At 51.9% G+C, this 16449-nt stretch overlaps 1 protein-coding gene across 1 annotated transcript in view; it reads left to right on the top strand.

The window, feature by feature from the left end:
• Positions 1 to 16449, top strand: part of ERGIC1 (endoplasmic reticulum-golgi intermediate compartment 1) — a 118847-nt gene that overhangs the window by 63268 nt on the left and 39130 nt on the right. The window contains exon 4 of the mRNA XM_003273242.3: positions 12116 to 12210. Within this exon, the coding sequence (XP_003273290.1) occupies positions 12116 to 12210 (95 nt within the window). The remainder of the gene's footprint in view (positions 1 to 12115; positions 12211 to 16449) is intronic.

Below are 16449 nucleotides of genomic sequence, written 5' to 3'. Positions count from 1 at the left end.
GTTCCAAACCTTCCAACTTCTGTCTCCAAGCCTGTGGCATCGGTTGCTCTTCTGTTTCTTAAAAGGACTTTAAAGTCAGAGCAAAAGTGAATATTGCCTTGTTAAAGCTAAAGAGAACATTTTGGTTCCATTCCGTGGGGGTTCTCCTGGGCTCAAAGATGAACAGAAATAATTTGCTCATCTCTGCCATCCCTTTGTTTGGCCAGTGGGCTTTTTTTCCCTCTGAATCATCACAGGGTCATTTGATGTGAGAGCCGAAGAGTTCAGTGAAACTAATGGGTACGGCTTCCTACCGGAGGGGGCGAGGTTGCTGACATCAGCGCCCGGCCCCCTGGACTAACCCCCTTCCCATTTCTCAGGCCCACACTTGGTGAGGAACCGGTGCAGGCTTCCTGGCAGTGGCTGACGCAGAGTTAATCCATTCCTGATTCCTAGAATTATCTGTTGTGTGAATAACCTAGTAAACGCTCTGGGGTGTGTGTGTAACAGAATGCCATTGCAATTATGCAGTCACGACCTCATCGGACGCCCCTCTGAGATGGAATTAGACCCAGGAGCTTCCTGCCTTTGGCACTGGCTTGAGGCTTCAAAGCCTCTTCGTTTCTGTGTTTACAGCCCGGAAAGTCATCACGGAGCTGGGCCCTGGCCACCCACTCTCCTGCGCAGCACTGGAATGTTCTTTTTCACTAATGGGATTTCTTGGTTTCCTTTGCCTCCACTCAGCCACAAGACAATAGGAAACTAAATACATAGCCGCTTAGCCCAAGACGACTCTCATTATACAAGCATTACCACCTTTAGTTCTCAAACAGCCTCAGGAGGGAGCTGCCCCCTCTTTACAAAGAGGAAATTGAGGCCCAGGGAGATGGAGGGACCTGCCCACAGCCATACAGTTAGGAGCTGGCTCCCAGCCCTGCCTGTCTCCCGAGCCCATGTGTGTTTGACCAGCACACTGAGAGGCCTATGAGACGGGAGGGCTGGTCTCACCTTGTTTCTGGATATACCTTTCAGCCCTCCCCTGGTATGGGAGTTTGCCTTTCCTGGTCATTCTGATCCTGTTTTAACCCTGATGGCACCAAAGCCCAGGGGACCTTTTACAGTGGTGGGAAGAGTACAAGATAAGGCATTGGGAGACCCAGGGCCAGGTCTCTGCTTAATTACTACTTTGCTGTGTGACCCTATGCAAGTTGCCGAACCCCTCTGGGTCTCAGTATTGGTAGCCAAATGGAGAGTAGACCAGAGTCAGAGCTCCCTTCCAGCTCTGGGAGAGGTTGGTCTGCTTCCCAAGACATGACCCTGTGGCCATGCAGGGTTCGAAGAAGGGGTTTTATTCCCCCCAGGCCTCTAATGGGAGATGGCCGTGTCCAAGTCAAGCATCTTCCCCTCTGTACAACTCAGTCACTGGACATCTTAGGATCACCCTATCATGAATCAGAGGTCGAAGCGGGAAGAGCAGCAAGAGGTTGAGACTTGCTGATGTTATGAGGTACCCGTTGTATGCCAGGCACCCACTGGCCTCTGCAGGCTGTACCCCACCCTCTAGGAGGGGACCTGCTTGGTTTGGCAGGCCTGTCATGTTCTGAGCAAGGTGACAGAGGCACACATGTGTCATCTGCTGAGACCAGGCACCAGGCAGGTGGCTTTATGTGCTGTGGGCAGGACACCAGCAGGTGCAAAGGGCCTCAGGCAGGGATGACCTGGTGTATGTGAAGGCAGGAAGAAGGTCAATCAGCCAGGACAAAGCAAGCAAGCGGAGAGGGTAGGAGGTAGAACAGGCAGGACAGAGAGGGGCCAGGCCTTCTGCGCTGCCAGGTAGAATTGGGACTCACTTTTTTTTTTTTTGGAGACGGAGTCTCACTCTGTTGCCCAGGCTGTAGTGCAGTGGCATGATCTCAGCTCACTGCAAGCTCCGCCTCCCGAGTTCAAGAGATTCTTGTGCTTTAGCCTCCTGAGTAGCTGGAATTACAGGCGAGAGCCACCATGTCCAGCTAATTTTTGGATATTTAGTAGAGACAGGGTTTCACCATTTTGGTGAGGCTGGTCTCGAACTCCTGACCTCAAATGATCCACCCGCCTCAGCCTGTAATCCCAGGCTGGGATTACAGGCGTAAGCCACTGCTCCCGGCCTGGGATTCACTTCTTGATGATGAGCTCCTGGAGCCCAGGGCCGGACCTGCTCACTCACTGCTCTGTGGTTCCACACGTGGAGGAGCTGAAAATGCCAGTGGTAGACACAGTCAACAAGCAAACAAAACTAGACTATATCAATCAGGGGCAAGTACTCCAAAGACAAGAACTAAAGCAGGGCAGGAGGTAGACAATGAGATGGCTGCAGATACATGATATTTTATGAGGATCAAACAAGATTGTTTAGCTGAAAGCTGACTTAATATAGTGCCGGATATACTTTAATATCATAAGGTCCATATCTCTTCGTGCATTTATTCATTTCCTACATAATCCGCATCTAACTCTAAAAAGGTTTTAAGGCCGCTCCGCACCAGGCATGTAAGTACTCAGTGAATGTGAATTCCTTGTCCCCTCTTCTGCTTTGAGTTAAAAAGACGCCTCTCTTGCCTGCTGCTGACAGCATGTGGGGTGGCATTCCCAGCTCATCCCACATGAGGTGGGGCACTGAGGCAATGGGCTGCCAACAAGAGAGTTTTGACGTCACAGCTTGAGGCTCGAGCAGGTGGGGCCCCACCCGCAGAATGCCCGGGAGCACTGGGGAAGGGCCCTTCCAGCAAGCCCAGACAACTCATGCAGCTTCCCAAGGGCAGGGCTGCTGCTTTCTGAAGAGCACAGTGTGTTCCCGCTGCTCCCCATTCCCCTGTGCCAGGACTTCCTCTCCCTCTCTCCCAGGGGCACCCTGGACGCTCTGATCCCACCAAGTCCCTGGAGAGGTACAAAGCTTAGGGATGAGGGGAGGAAGGGGGCCAGGTGCAGTGGCTCACACCTGTAATCCCAGCACTTTGAAAAGCCAAGGCCAGAGGATCACTTGAGCCCAGGAGTTCGAGACCAGCCTGGACAACACAGTGAGATCCTGTCTCTGCCAAAAAATTTTAAAAACATTAGTTGGCCGTGGACGCACACACCTGTAGTCCCAGCTCCTTGGGAGGCTGAGGTGGGAGGATCACTTGAGCTCAAGAAATCCAGGCTGCAGTGAGCCATGATTGCGCCACGGCACTCCAGCCTAGGAGACAGAGCGAGACCCTATCTCAAAAAAAAAAAAAAAAAAAAAAGATAACATGAGGGGACATTTTTTGAGTATTTGCCTTGAGTCCAACCCTGTGCTAAGTCAGTGGCTGGAGAGAGGGAGGGAGGCAGGCATGAATAGAGAGATCTGTGCAGAGCTCAGGCCAGATGCTCCAGCTATGAAGATGCAGTGACCCTAATGCCCCCTTGCCCTCCCTGCTGCCTCCTTACTAAGCTATAGGAGTTGCCCGAAGGGCCTCCGTGGGATGAGCCCTAGGACTTACTGAGCAATTGAGAGGAGAAAGCATCGCATCTTTGGGGTCTTCCAGTTGTCAGAAGCTTGTGACCCCCAGGAAGCCCTGCAGGTTTGGGAAGAACTGAAGGTCACAGTTCTCATTTTCTGGATGGCTGGCCCTCTGTGGCAGGTTTGTGGCCACAGTGGGGTCAGTGCCCCCTCCCGCCACCATGAGATTGTAACTTAAGGAAATGAGGTCACCGTTGGTTGGATCAACATGGCTCCAGCCCCAGCCTGTGGTTATCAGTGACATAAGACGCTTATTCTGGCCTGGTCCTGGTGGGGGGTGAGGGGGAGGCACATTTGTTTGGGTGGTTGGGCTCCAACCTGGCTTTGGACAGGCCGGTAATTATCCTTGGGAAAGAGGCCCCACAGAGTGTTCTGAAACTCCATGTTTTCAGGGAGCAGGCCCCTCCTCAGGCAACCTGGCCACAGAATGTTCCAGCCTCTGACTGCCCAGTCTCTCACTGCTCTTAAAAATTATTAACCTCATGAGGATTTATACTAATAAAATATAGTAACTGGAACTCTCCATTGATAGTTTATAATGTAATATAACTCATGGTACCTTCCATACTATAACTCATGGATTTATCATGTGCATGCCAACACCTAGGTCAGCACTTGATTTTTATTTTTTTTGTTTGTTTTTTGAAACAGGGCCTCATTCTGTTGCCCGGGCTGGAGGGCAGTGGCTCAATTATGGCTCTATGTAGCCTCGACCTCCCAGGCGATCCTTCTGCCTCAGCTTCCCGAGTAGCTGGGACTACAGGCGTGAGCCACCACATCTGGCTAATTTTCTAATTCTTTGTAGAGACAGGGGTCTCACTGTATGTTACCCAGGCTGGTCTCAAACTTCTGGGCTCAAGCGATTCTCCCACCTTGGCCTCCCAAAGTGCTGGGATTGATTATAGGCGTGCAGGCTGCGCCCGGCAGGTCAGCACTTCATGATGGTCATTGCACTGGTCATCGCAGAACCCCTCGAGGTAACTACTACTGTTCACCCCATGTTACAGCTGGGGAAACTGAGGCACCAGGCGGCCAAAACCACATGAAGCAGTAAGTGGTGGAACTGGAGTCAAACACAGGTCTGTGATGCTAAAGCCCAGACTCAGCACCTCCCCTCTGTTGTACCCCATTTCCCTGCCCCGAGCATTTCAGGGCCCCAGGCTCATGGGAGCCACTGCTTTTTGATCAGAATAGTTGACTGGAGGAGTTGGATGCACCCTTCTAGGGTGACGTGGCCAAACAGGCAGATGGAAGCCTGGGAGGTGGGAGCTTGGAGGTCACCTGGAGATCACGGTGTTCTCACAGGCTCACCGTAGGAGGCCCGGAGTGGGGAGCAGTGTTTTAACCAGGAGGAGGAGCTGGAAGTCTCCAGGTTGCCTGCCTTGAGCCTGGGTTGTGAGCCAGGCTGGGTAGAGGGCCCCAGGCATCCCATTAAGGAGCATGAAGGACATTGCTCTCAGCAATGGGAGGCCTGAGGGCATCTGAGTGTGGAGTGACGGGTTTATGTCTCAGACAGCTCACTTCTTGTGAAGATGGGTTTGGTGTGGGGCCACCCAGAGGCCAAAGCCCTGGTAGGAACTGGGGGATGACCCAAGTCAGAAGGGCCGAGGGTGCTGGGACTTTGGCTTTGGAGCAGGGGTGGGCAGAACCCGGCGACTGGCTGTCAAGGGATGTATTTTAGACATCCACCTGGTTGGTAATAGATGCACATACTTTTACCTGGATGACTCAGGATTTGAAACTCAAGGTTCCGGAGCGCATGCTTGCAGAATCTCCATCCCTCCCTCCACCCCACCCCAAGCCCTTGCGGCGGGCCTCACCGCCGCCTAAGTTTCCATTCCATCAAATTTCGAAGCATAGAGGTCAGAGACTTCAGGCAGGAATCTGAACTATTTAAGGGCTCTTCTAAAAGCAAATAAAATTGTTTTGTATAGATGTCATCGAACTCAGGCCTCAGACTAGAATTTCAAGGCCCTCCACCACATTCCATTTACACTCCCCCCACCTACACCTCCCCGGGCCCTTGCGTACCTCTCCCTACAAGGCCACTGCCCACCCACACCACCCACCCTCCCACGCACTCACCACGCTGGGCCTGACTCCCTGACGCCATCTGGCGTCCCCCACCTGGAATGTGCTCCCGACTCCTCCACCAGCGCGCGCCTTCCCCTGCATCCTGGGAGTTCTGCTGAGGACTCCCTCCTCTACTCAGGGTCATTCCACTGAAGTTTGTGAGCACACGCTCTGTGCTGAGGCTCAGGGAGCCCTCATCCTGGGGGTGTTGACGGGGGTGGGAGAGGCTTGTGGGACAGATGGAACTGGACCCCTAAGCACCCCTGTACCCTGCAGGCACCTGGGCCCTGGTGGGAGAGGGCACACCTGAAGATTATGAAAAGGGACTAGGATGCCTGCATCACAAGTCCACTTGAGGGCCACCAGCCCCTCAGCTTTTCACCGATTCCCATCCCATCCAGGCAGTGCAATGCCTTGGAAAGAGCATGGGCTCTGGGCCCCCCGTCCCTGGGCTAGGATCCTGCCTCTGCCTCCTGTTGGTCCTATGATCTTGGCCAGCCATCTGTGCTCCTCTGAGCCTGGTTTCATCGACATGAAGGGAGAACAGTACCCTTATTAAACACTGGATCAACTCATTGAGCATCGATATTAATAATAATGATAAAAACAGTGGATATTTATTGAGCACTTACTGTTTACTAAGACCACACTTAGCATTGCTCTTGTTCTCATTTGATCTTCTCAGCAACCCCATGGCAACCCCTATGATTGTCCCCATTTTACATCTGGGGAAACTGATGGATGGGAAGCCCCTTGCCCAAGTCAATCAGCCAAGAGGTGGCAGAGCCAGGATTTGAACCCTGGTAGCCTAGGCTTCCCTTGCGCTGCTGTATTTTCTTTACCAAGAAGGGTCTGGAATCAGCCCTCGAGAGAGAGATGAGTCTCACACATGCACACACACACACACACACTGACTCACACTCACTAACATACACATACTCACTCACTCTCCTGCCCTGGGGCAGCTAACAGCTTGACCTGGCAGTCCTCCAGCAGCCCTGTGAAGTAGACAGAATCTTTATCCTTATTTTCCTCTTTTTCTCTCCTTTCCTCTCTCCCTCCTTCCTTTCCTTTCTTATTTTCTTATTTTAGTGAGGTATGTGTAACTTACATACAGCAAAGTACACAAATCTTAATGTAGAGGCCTGATGAATTTTCACCTGTGTTTACACACGTAACCATCACTCTGATGAAGACATAATACATTCTATCACCAAAGAAGGGTCCCTTGAGCCCCTCCCAGTCTGTAGCCCCCACCACTATTATTCTGACTTCCATTGCCATAGATTAATTTTGCTGATTTTCAAACTGATTGAAAGCTTTTCCAGTTTTACAGATGAGGAAACTGAGGCTCAGAGAGGTGAAGCAGTGTGTCCTAGGTCTCCCAGCTCCTAAGTGGCAGAGCCAGGAGGTGAGCCCACACCTGTCTGCCACTGCCTCCATAGGCCTTCCCACTGCCCACACTGGTGACAGGGGAGTCAGGCCCATGGAAGTCCTCAAACCACAATGAATCCACAAAAAACATTTCCTTTTCTTCCAGGTGGGTTGATTTCTGGCAGCCCGTTGGCCTTTTAAAATCAGTTCAGCCCTAGCCAATGAAGTTAGTTAGCCTTGGCAGGCCCCTGTCGTGGGGTGGTTGTGGGTGAGCTCGTGGCGCTGGCTAGGGTGGCAGGAAGCCAGCAGCCCTGGAACATTTGCCTTGGACACGAAGGCGGCTTTATTGACCTCATCAGGCGGCCCAGGTGATTGAATTGTGTTTATCCCACAGCCCGGGGCCCTCCAGGAAGGAGCCTGGGAGCAGCCAGTTCTGGCCTTACATAACCAGCCTGGCCAGAGCGCCGCAGGCCGTCCCTGCCCAGCACCGCTGCCCCCTTGTTCTGGGTGGCCCTCTAGCCCTGCGGAGCCTGTTCTCTGCTTATTCTGGTTAGGAAGACAGGGACCCACGCCTGGGAGAGGCTTCTTGGAGCCTTGTGGGTGAGCTCACCTTGGTGCCACACCCGGGATTCACTTTGCTCTTGGCTGAGGTCACCTCCAGAGGGTTGCCAGTGGATGACATCATCCCACAATCCCTCAGTGCTGTGCGGAGGCCCAGCCTCACCAGGTGGGACAGGTGAGTTGCTTCAAGGAAGAGTCTCAGGCGGCTTCCTGGCTGGGAAGGGAAGCCCAGGCTCTCCTTAGTTGACTGTGTGTTAATCACCCAGCAGTTTCATTACTCAACAGCTCTCCAGAGTTGCACATTACAGCTGGGGTAGAAATTGGGTGCTGAAGGCCAGGGCAGAGCATTTGGCTGTAGGGAGGACCATCCTCCTGGGGCCTGTTACTGGCGGGTCTTTGTTCTTAGACCTGGGGTTCTTGGCCTCACGGATTCCAAGGAATGGAACCTTGGGCCATGCGGTGAGTGTTAAGCTCTGTTGGAAGCCGTGGGTCACGGAAGAGACCTGTGGAACCCTGCGACTAGTGTTCAGCTCATTTAGGACAAACCCGGCACTTAGCCACGCAGGAACAATGGCCAGCCTCTAGCCCGATCGGGAGCGGCAATGGGAGCCTCGCTGGATAAGCACAGCGGACACCCTGCTGGATCCAGAGGGATGGAAGTCAGCGGCGGGTCTATGACGACTGCAATCAGCACCACGAGCTAAAGCTGAGCTCGAGCAGGAACAAACATGGACCAGAAGAATGTGCAGTTGCAAGATTTAATAGAGTGAAAACAGAGCTCCCATACAAAGGAAGGACCCAAAGGGGGTTGCCCCATCCAGCTCGAATGCCTGGGTTTATATCCCCATCATTGTCCCTCCCCCTGTGCTCTCAGGCGATGGATGATTTGATTGTTTCTTTACCTCCTGCTTTTAGCCTAACTGGTATTTTAGTGAGCTCCCTTTACTACCTGATTGATCGGGTGTGAGCTGAGTTACAAGCCCCGTGTTTAAAGGTGGGTGCGGTCACCTTCCCCAGCTAGGGTTAGGAATTCTTAGTTGGCCTAGGAAATCCAGCTAGTCCTCTCATAACCTCCTGGGCTCCTGTTTGCCCCTCTCCCTCCAGCTCCTTTGTTCTTGGTGGCCTCTGATTGGGGCCAACACTACAAGCAAGGTCAAGCGCAGGCCCATGTCTCCCCTCTCCCATCCTAAGGCTTCCCAGGACCAGGTCCCTCCTTCATTTTCTTCCTTGACCCTGATGCTGAGGAGAGGGCTGGGAGGCAGCCTGAGCTGTGGAAAGCCTGGGTTGAGATTCTAGCTCGGCCATTTCCTAGCATGTGACCCTGGTGATGGGACACACCCTTTCTGAGCCTGTTTCCTGGTTTTAAGATGGGGCTCAGGGCATTTCACAGGTGCACATGGGACGGCGTGAATGCACGCAGTAGGCCTCCCCCAGCTTAACGAGTGGGGGCCCATCTGTTGCACTCTTGTCTCTGGGAGTATCCTTGTGGGCCCCACAGAGAAGCCCCAGGTGTCTTTCAGAGCCCACCGTTCCCTGTGAACAGCATCACACCAGGTGCTAGGGGTGCAAAGATGTGGTCTTAGTAAAAACAAAATTCCTTTGCCTTGGTCCGACTCGTTCTTTCCCTAAGATGTGGCCATTTACAAAGCTCTCTTGGAGTCTTCATTGCTTAGATGGGGCAGTTCTCTTTTATTTTACAGCCTAGGGACTGGACCCAAGGGGCCTAATAAATGTTTAACCACAGCCCAGCCACCTGAAGCACTGCCCCCTTCAGCTGCCCCCTAGGCCAGGCCTTTAGATTTGGTTCCCTCTGGGTGGGGGGCATTATCTGGGAATCAGATGCGGCCATCAGACATCCAGCAGCTACTTGGGGATGCCTCCAAGACACCTGGGCTCAGCACAGCCTCTGGCACTCAGTACCTCTCCCTCCTGCTGGTCCTGCTCCTCTTCCAAGGGCTCTCAGCCCAAAGAATGGGTCCGGGAAGAAACACAGCAGTGTGTCTGCATTCCCCCCTCGCCTCACCCCCCTCCGCCCCAGTCCCATCCATCAGCAAGTCCCGTCTGCTCTACGTGGGTTCCTACAGCCCTCCTCCTCTCCATTCCCATCCCACCCCATCCAAGGCGCCGCCATCCCCCGCCTGGTCTCCCTCTTGCACAGCAGCCCCTCCAGTGGGTCTTCCTCGCAGCAGCCAGAGGGAGCCCATGGCTTTGCTCATATCAAGTCTAAAGGCCTCGGCCGGGCACGGTGGCTCACGCCTGTAATCCCAGCACTTTGGGAGGCTGAGGTGGGCGGATCACCTGAGGTCAGGACTTCAAGACCAGCCTGGCCAACCTGGTGAAACCCCACCTCTACTAAAAATACAAAAATTAGCCAGACATGGTGGCGCATGCCAGTAGTCCCAGCTACTTGGGAGGCTGAGGGAGGAGAATCGCTTGAACCCGGGAGACGGAGGTTGCAGTGAGCTGAGATCGCACCACTGCGCTCCAGCCTGAGAGACAGAGCGAGACTCTGTCAAAAAAAAAAAAAAAAAAAATCTAAAGGCCTCGTGCAGCCTCCTTACACTGCAACCACGGTGACCTTCATTCAGTTCCCCAAACCAGCCATGCTCTCCCCAACCTCCAGGCCTTTGCACATGCTGCCAGGATGATGCCTACGCATCCCCCAGACCTCATTCACACCTCGGAGAAGTCTTCCCAGCCCCTTCTCCCCAAAGGTCAGTGGCCCTGTAGTCCCTGTCACGGCCCCCTGCAGCTTTCTGTGAAAGTACTAATCAGCGTTGGGGGTGGCAGCATATTTAGGAGCTGAGTGATGTCTGGTTCTTGTGTCTATCAGCTTGAAGAAGGCAGAGACAGCATCTGGCTGATTCATTGCTGTTTCTGGCTCCTGTCAGGTAGTAGGTACTCAAAAAGTATTTGTTGAGCAAATTTGGATTGCTAAAAGATGCCAATACTGTGCTGCTGACAGCAAGGTGACATGGCTGTCTGTGGAGCCACCTGCCCCTAAATATGGCCAATGCGGTCGACAGAATAATGACTCTCTGCCCCCCGTGATGTCTAGGTCCCTGTCCCTGTCCCTGTCCCTGATGCATGTGGCCGTGTTACCTTGTATTCAAAAGGAACTTTGCAAATGTGATTACATTAAGGATCTCGAGATGGGGAGAGGATCCTGGGTTAGCCAGGTGGACTGGATGAAATCACAAGAGTTCCTGTGAGAGAGAGGTGGAGGCCAGGCACAGTGGCTCACGCCTGTAATCCCAGCACTTTGGGAGGCTGAGGCGGGGGCGGGGGTGGGGGCGGGGGGGTGGTGGATCACGAGGTCAGGAGTTTGAGACTAGCTTGGCCAATATGGTGAAACCCCGTCTCTACTAAAAATACAAAAATTAACTGGAGTGGTGGTGCGCACCTGTAGTTCACGGCTACTCGGGAGAAGAATTGCTTGAACCTGAGAGGTGGAGGTTGCAGTGAGCCGAGATTGCGCCACTGCACTCCAGCCTGGGTAACAGAGTGAGACTCTGTCTCAAAAAAATAAAAGAGAGAGAGGTGGAGGTCAAAGAAGGGGGAAGCTGCTGGCTTTGTAATTGGGAGAAGGGGCCACAAGCCTAGGCAGGGCCTAGAAGCTGAAAAAGGCAAGAAAATGCATTCTCCCAGGAACACAGCCCGTTTTAGACTTCTGACCTCCAAAAGCATAAGACAATAAATGTGTGTGGTTTAAGCCGTTCACGTTGTGATAATTTGTTACAGCAGCCACAGGAAATTAATACAGCCATCCAGCTGTTTCTCAAAACCGGTTCTGCCCCTAGGGATAAGCATCAGGGAATTCCTGGCTTCCCAGCTGCAGGGAGGGGACCTCGAGAGGAGGCTGTAAGGTCCTCTGTGCCTGTTGGCGCCAGGCCCTGATCCCTTATAAGACCCCTATTTCTCATTTTAGTGTTCAAGCCACCTTATTTGCAGTGGGTGGTGTTATCCCCACTTAACAGGTGGGTTCACAGAGGTGAGCATAGGAAGTGCCAGAACCAGAATTTGAACTTGAATCTGTCTGACTCTGAAAGGTATGCTCTTACCACTGTGCTGTCCCAACCCACCCCTTCTCTCCTGAGCCCCAGCCTTCCCCTCTTTTTTTTTTTTTTTAAGACGGAGTTTCACTCTTGTTGCCCAGGCTGGAGTGTAGTGGCGCAATCTCGGCTCACTGCAACCTTAGCCTCCTGGGTTCAGGATTCTCAGCCTCCCAAGTAGCTGGGATTTCAGGCACGCGCCACCACGCCCAGCTAATTTTGTATTTTTAGTAGAGACGAGGTTTCACCATGTTGGTCAGGCTAGTCTCGAACTCCTGACCTCAGGTGATCCACCCACCTTGGCCTCCCAAAGTGCTGGGTTAACAGGCGTGAGCCACTGCGCCCAGCCCAGTCCTCCCCTCTTGAGAGGTAAGGCCGCACTTGAAGAGTGCAGCCTAGACCCGTGCCTGAGGGCACAGGAGGTGCAGGCTCTGCCCAGATGGAGTCTGGGTTATCTAAGTTGTGGTCACCAAGTGAAGTGGTCCCCGGCTGTCCCCTGCAGCTGAGATCTTTGCTGCCGTCTCAACAAAGGTTCTTATACTTGTCTTTCCCCTAGTGTGAATGAGCTCTATGTCGATGACCCAGACAAGGACAGCGGTGGCAAGATCGACGTCAGTCTGAACATCAGTTTACCCAATCTGCACTGCGAGTGTGAGTACTCCACGCAGCCCCTCCCTCCAGCAGGACACCTCCTTAGGGCAAATGTGTGTGTGCAGAAATGGCAAGATCTCCAGGACAAGCCAAGCCAACATATGGTTCTCCCTACTCTTTTTTGGAGGAGAATATAATTGAGTATGCATGCACTTGGAGGTTTTCTGGCATAATAAACACAAGACACTACTCATAGGGGTTACCCCTGGAGAGCAGCTGATTTGGTGCAGGGAGGTGGGATGTCTCTTAGGGTCATGTTACAGCTTCGCAGCAGAGCCTGAGAGTCTCATGCAAGTGACTTGTTGAGGGGAGGAAGCTGTAAGGGAGTGAGAGACGCAGGATAGGGCAGTACGACAGGATAAGCAAAGATGTGTGTTCAGCTGAAGTCCAAACTCAGCCTGATCTCACAGGATGCTGTGGGGTGTGAATGACACCATAGCATTTGTCACACCCAATAGCAATGGGACCAGGCTGTTATTATCCATGTCATTGGGTAATGGCTGCAGAGTGGTGTGCGTGGCAGGGGTCACATCACCTCCCAAGCATCTCAAGCGAGAAGACCTCCAGTCAGCCAAGAGCATTCATCTGGAGAAGGGTGCAGCTCTGAGTCATTGGCAGCTGACACCTACCGAAGCTGGAGCGGTCCACCATCCGTGAGAGAGTGCAGGACAGGGCTCAAGAGCACCTGTGACAGTGAAGGGCTGGGAGATTCCCTTTTTGACTTCACACCTATTTTGTTTTAACCAAAAGAATGAATTACTTCTTCTTCCTTTTTTTTTTTTTTTTTTTTTTTTTGAGACGGAGTTTCACTCCTGTCACCCAGGCTGGAGTGCAATGATGGCACGATCTCGGCTCACTGCAACCTCTGCCTCCCAGGTTCAAGCGATTCTTCTGCCTCAGCCTCCCAAGCTGGGATTACAGGTGCGCACCACCATGCCAAGCTAATTTTTGTATTTTTAGTAGAGATGGAGTTTCATCATGTTGGCCAGGCTGGTCTGGAACTCCTGACCTCAGGTGATCCACCCACCTCAGCCTCCCAAAGTGCTGAGATTACAGGCATGAGCCACCGTGCCTGGCCCAGAATGAATTACTTCTACAAAACAAAACTCATTTGAAGTCTGATTTGGAGTCAGATCCTGGCTCCTTTGCTAAAACTGTGATCTTGGCTAGGGTGACTTCTCCGAGCCTCAGGTTCCTCATCTGCAAAATGGGCTTAGTAATGTCTGTTGTCTGAGGTTCTTGGGAGAATCTAATGCCATGGTCCCTAGACTTGTCAGCGAGTGGACTGGGCACCCTCTCCTGGACTGGGGTTCCAGCCGTCCCTCTGCCCAGCCTGGCACGGAGCCTGCTGCAGGCCCTTCTCTCCCCACCCCCTCTTCCTGTTAAAGGACACAGCTGAGAGAACACTGGGTGCATCTCCGGCCAGAGATAGGAAGAGTCTCAGCCCTGTCATTGCTTTTGGTGAGATTTACGTCACAATTTTGAATCCTCGCTGGGCCCCAAGCCAGGGAACCTGTTGAAATAGGTCGGTCTTATTTTTTGTTATTTTTTTTCTTTCACTTAGAAAAATAATTCATCTGGCAGATTCTCATTCAGGAGTGACTGTATCTCTGGAACGAGGAAATTCTTAGTCAGACCAGAGGACTGGGACAAGTGTGGTAGGAAAGGGAAGAGATGTGGTTCCAGGAGGGGCCAGGCAACCCCCACCCCGTGCCCTGCCATGCCCTGCTGGATCTGTGGAGCTGTAACCTGAACCCCCAACCCCCTCACCCCTGTTGGAGCCCAGCATTCTGGCTTTTCTTTAAAAGAACTTCACATTTTTATTATAGGAAAAAATGCATGCTCATCATTATACTTCTGGAAAACATAGGGAAGCAAAAGAGATCACCCATAATTCTGCCACCCGACAGCAGTGTCGGTGACATTTTGCCATCATTCTGTCCAGCTGGCCTTCCTTTCTGTGTTTCTGAACATAGCTGAGATCGTACTGCATGTGTGATCTCATATCCTGCTTTTAAAAATAATATTCTTCATTATACAACTAATAGAATACATTTTAATCTTAAAAAAGACATACATTCAAAAATACAAAAGTAATATGTTTTTTAAAAAGCAAAAGTACCCCTCCCCTGTCCCCCTTCTTGTCCCAGCATGCCATCTTCCCCAAAGGACACCTCTGCTGGCAGGTGGGGCCCCTGTTCCCCACCCCTACATGCGTGGGCGTGTCTGTGAACATATATTGGGTTTGGGGTTTTTTTGTTGTTATTGTTGTTTTTTCTTTTTACATAATTAATTGGGACCCTACCATATGGGAACCTACCATATGGGAACCTTCTGGAGTTTCTTTTTTTTTTTTTTTCTAGCTAGTGTCTTGGAACTGTTCTCATATTTCTCATAATATGAGTAAAATAATAACAGCTGCCGTTTATTCCATTCTTCCAGGCCAGGCCCTGTCCTGCGTCCTTTGGCTATATTAAATGCATTGGGATTTGAGGTGTCTTAGCAGAATGGCTGAAGGGCGTGGGCTCAGAAGCAAATCCACCTGGATTTCATTCCAGGCTCTGGTGTTTCCTACCTGTGAGGGCTCTGTGCCTCAGTTTCCCTAGATGTAGAATGGGACTGATAATATTATCTTCCCCACAGGGGTGTTTCAATGGTGTTTTTTTGTTTTGTTTTGTTTTGTTTCGTTTTGAGACAGAGTCTCACACTGTCACCCAGGCTGGAGTGTGACGGCGCGATCTCAGCTCACTGCAAGCCCCGCCTCCCGGGTTCAAGCCATTCTCCTGCCTCAGCCTCCTGAGCAGCTAGGATTACAGGCGCCTGCCACCATGCCCGGCTAATTTTTTGTATTTTTAGTAGAGATGGGGTTTCACTATGTTGGCCAGGTTGGTCTCAAACTCCTGACCTTGTGATCCACCCGCCTCAGCCTCCCAAAGTGCTGGGATTACAGGTGTGAGCCACCACGCCCAGCCAAGAAGGTGTGTTCTTACATAAAAGGCACTTAGAAGAGAGTCTAGCACATAGTAAGTGCTATTTTAGTTTTCTTTTCTTTCTTTTTTTTTTTTTTTTTTTTTTTTTTTTTTTTGAGATAGAGTTTTTCTCTGTTGCCCAGGCTGGAGTACAGTGGCATGATCTCAGCTCACTGCAACCTCCGCCTCCTGGGTTCAAGTGATTGTCCTGCCTCAGCCTCCCGAGTAGCTGGGATTACAGGCGCCTGCCACCACACCCAGCTAATGTTTTGTGATTTTAGTAGAGGTGGGGTTCGCCGTATTGGCCAGGCTGGTCTCGAACTGCTAGCCTCAAGTTATCCGCCCACCTTGGCCTCCCAAAGTGCTGCGATTACCGGCGTGAGCCACTGTGCCCAGTCCTGTTTTACTTTTCTTTAACCCTCACAACAAGCCTGTGATAGAAGAGGAAACTGAGGCACAGAGATTGGGTAACCTGCTCGAGGTCTCAGCGCTAGTAACTCAGCCACTGATCTGCTCGGAGACTCCTCCACACACCTGCATTTAGCCCATTCTTTGTACCTGCCGCACGGCACTGGGAAGAGGGCTGTTCCACTGGCTCCAGTGACAAGCAGCTGAATTGCTTCCAATTGCCACTATTTCAGATAAGGTTGCCTGAGCAGCTTTGCACACACATCTGGACACACATTGTGGATCTAGAGGACAGGCTGCGAACATTGGAACTGCTGAGTGAAATGCGGACCTGCTTGTGTTTTCTCTGAACTTCACAATACGCCATTGGCATTTCCCATGTCCCGTGGACCCGTGAGGGTCATTTCGAATGGCTCCAGCATGTTCCCTTCTATGGATGGATGCTCACTCACTTCTCTCTCCTCATCGAGGAACACAGAGTTGTTCCCAATTTTCCCTTTTAAGGTTGTCCCTCTTTAAAATTGCTTCCAGCTGTTCTTCCTCTTTATGGCACCTCCTTTCTAGCGCTCCTGCCAGGGAAATTCCTACATTTCCATAGTTTGCAGGGATCATCTCACCACTGGCTACTTGGACCATCTCTGGGGATGCAGTTGGCATTGGCCTGCCCATTTTGCAGATGGGGAAGCCATCTGAGTCACAGTGAGGTGACAGAAGGCAGGGCCTGTCTTTTCCCTTTGTGCATCCCTGGTGCTTATCACAGGGCCTGGTGGCATAGGCGATGGGTAAAGGAATGTGTGAATGAATAAGTGAATGATGGATGAATGGATGGGGAGCCTGAGCCTATTCACCCCATAAACCCAAA

This window comes from Nomascus leucogenys, chromosome 2, assembly GCF_006542625.1.
Source record: "Nomascus leucogenys isolate Asia chromosome 2, Asia_NLE_v1, whole genome shotgun sequence".
Taxonomy (NCBI): domain Eukaryota; kingdom Metazoa; phylum Chordata; class Mammalia; order Primates; family Hylobatidae; genus Nomascus; species Nomascus leucogenys.
The sequence above is the reverse complement of the archived record's forward strand: the minus strand, read 5'-3'. Positions and strand labels throughout refer to the sequence as shown.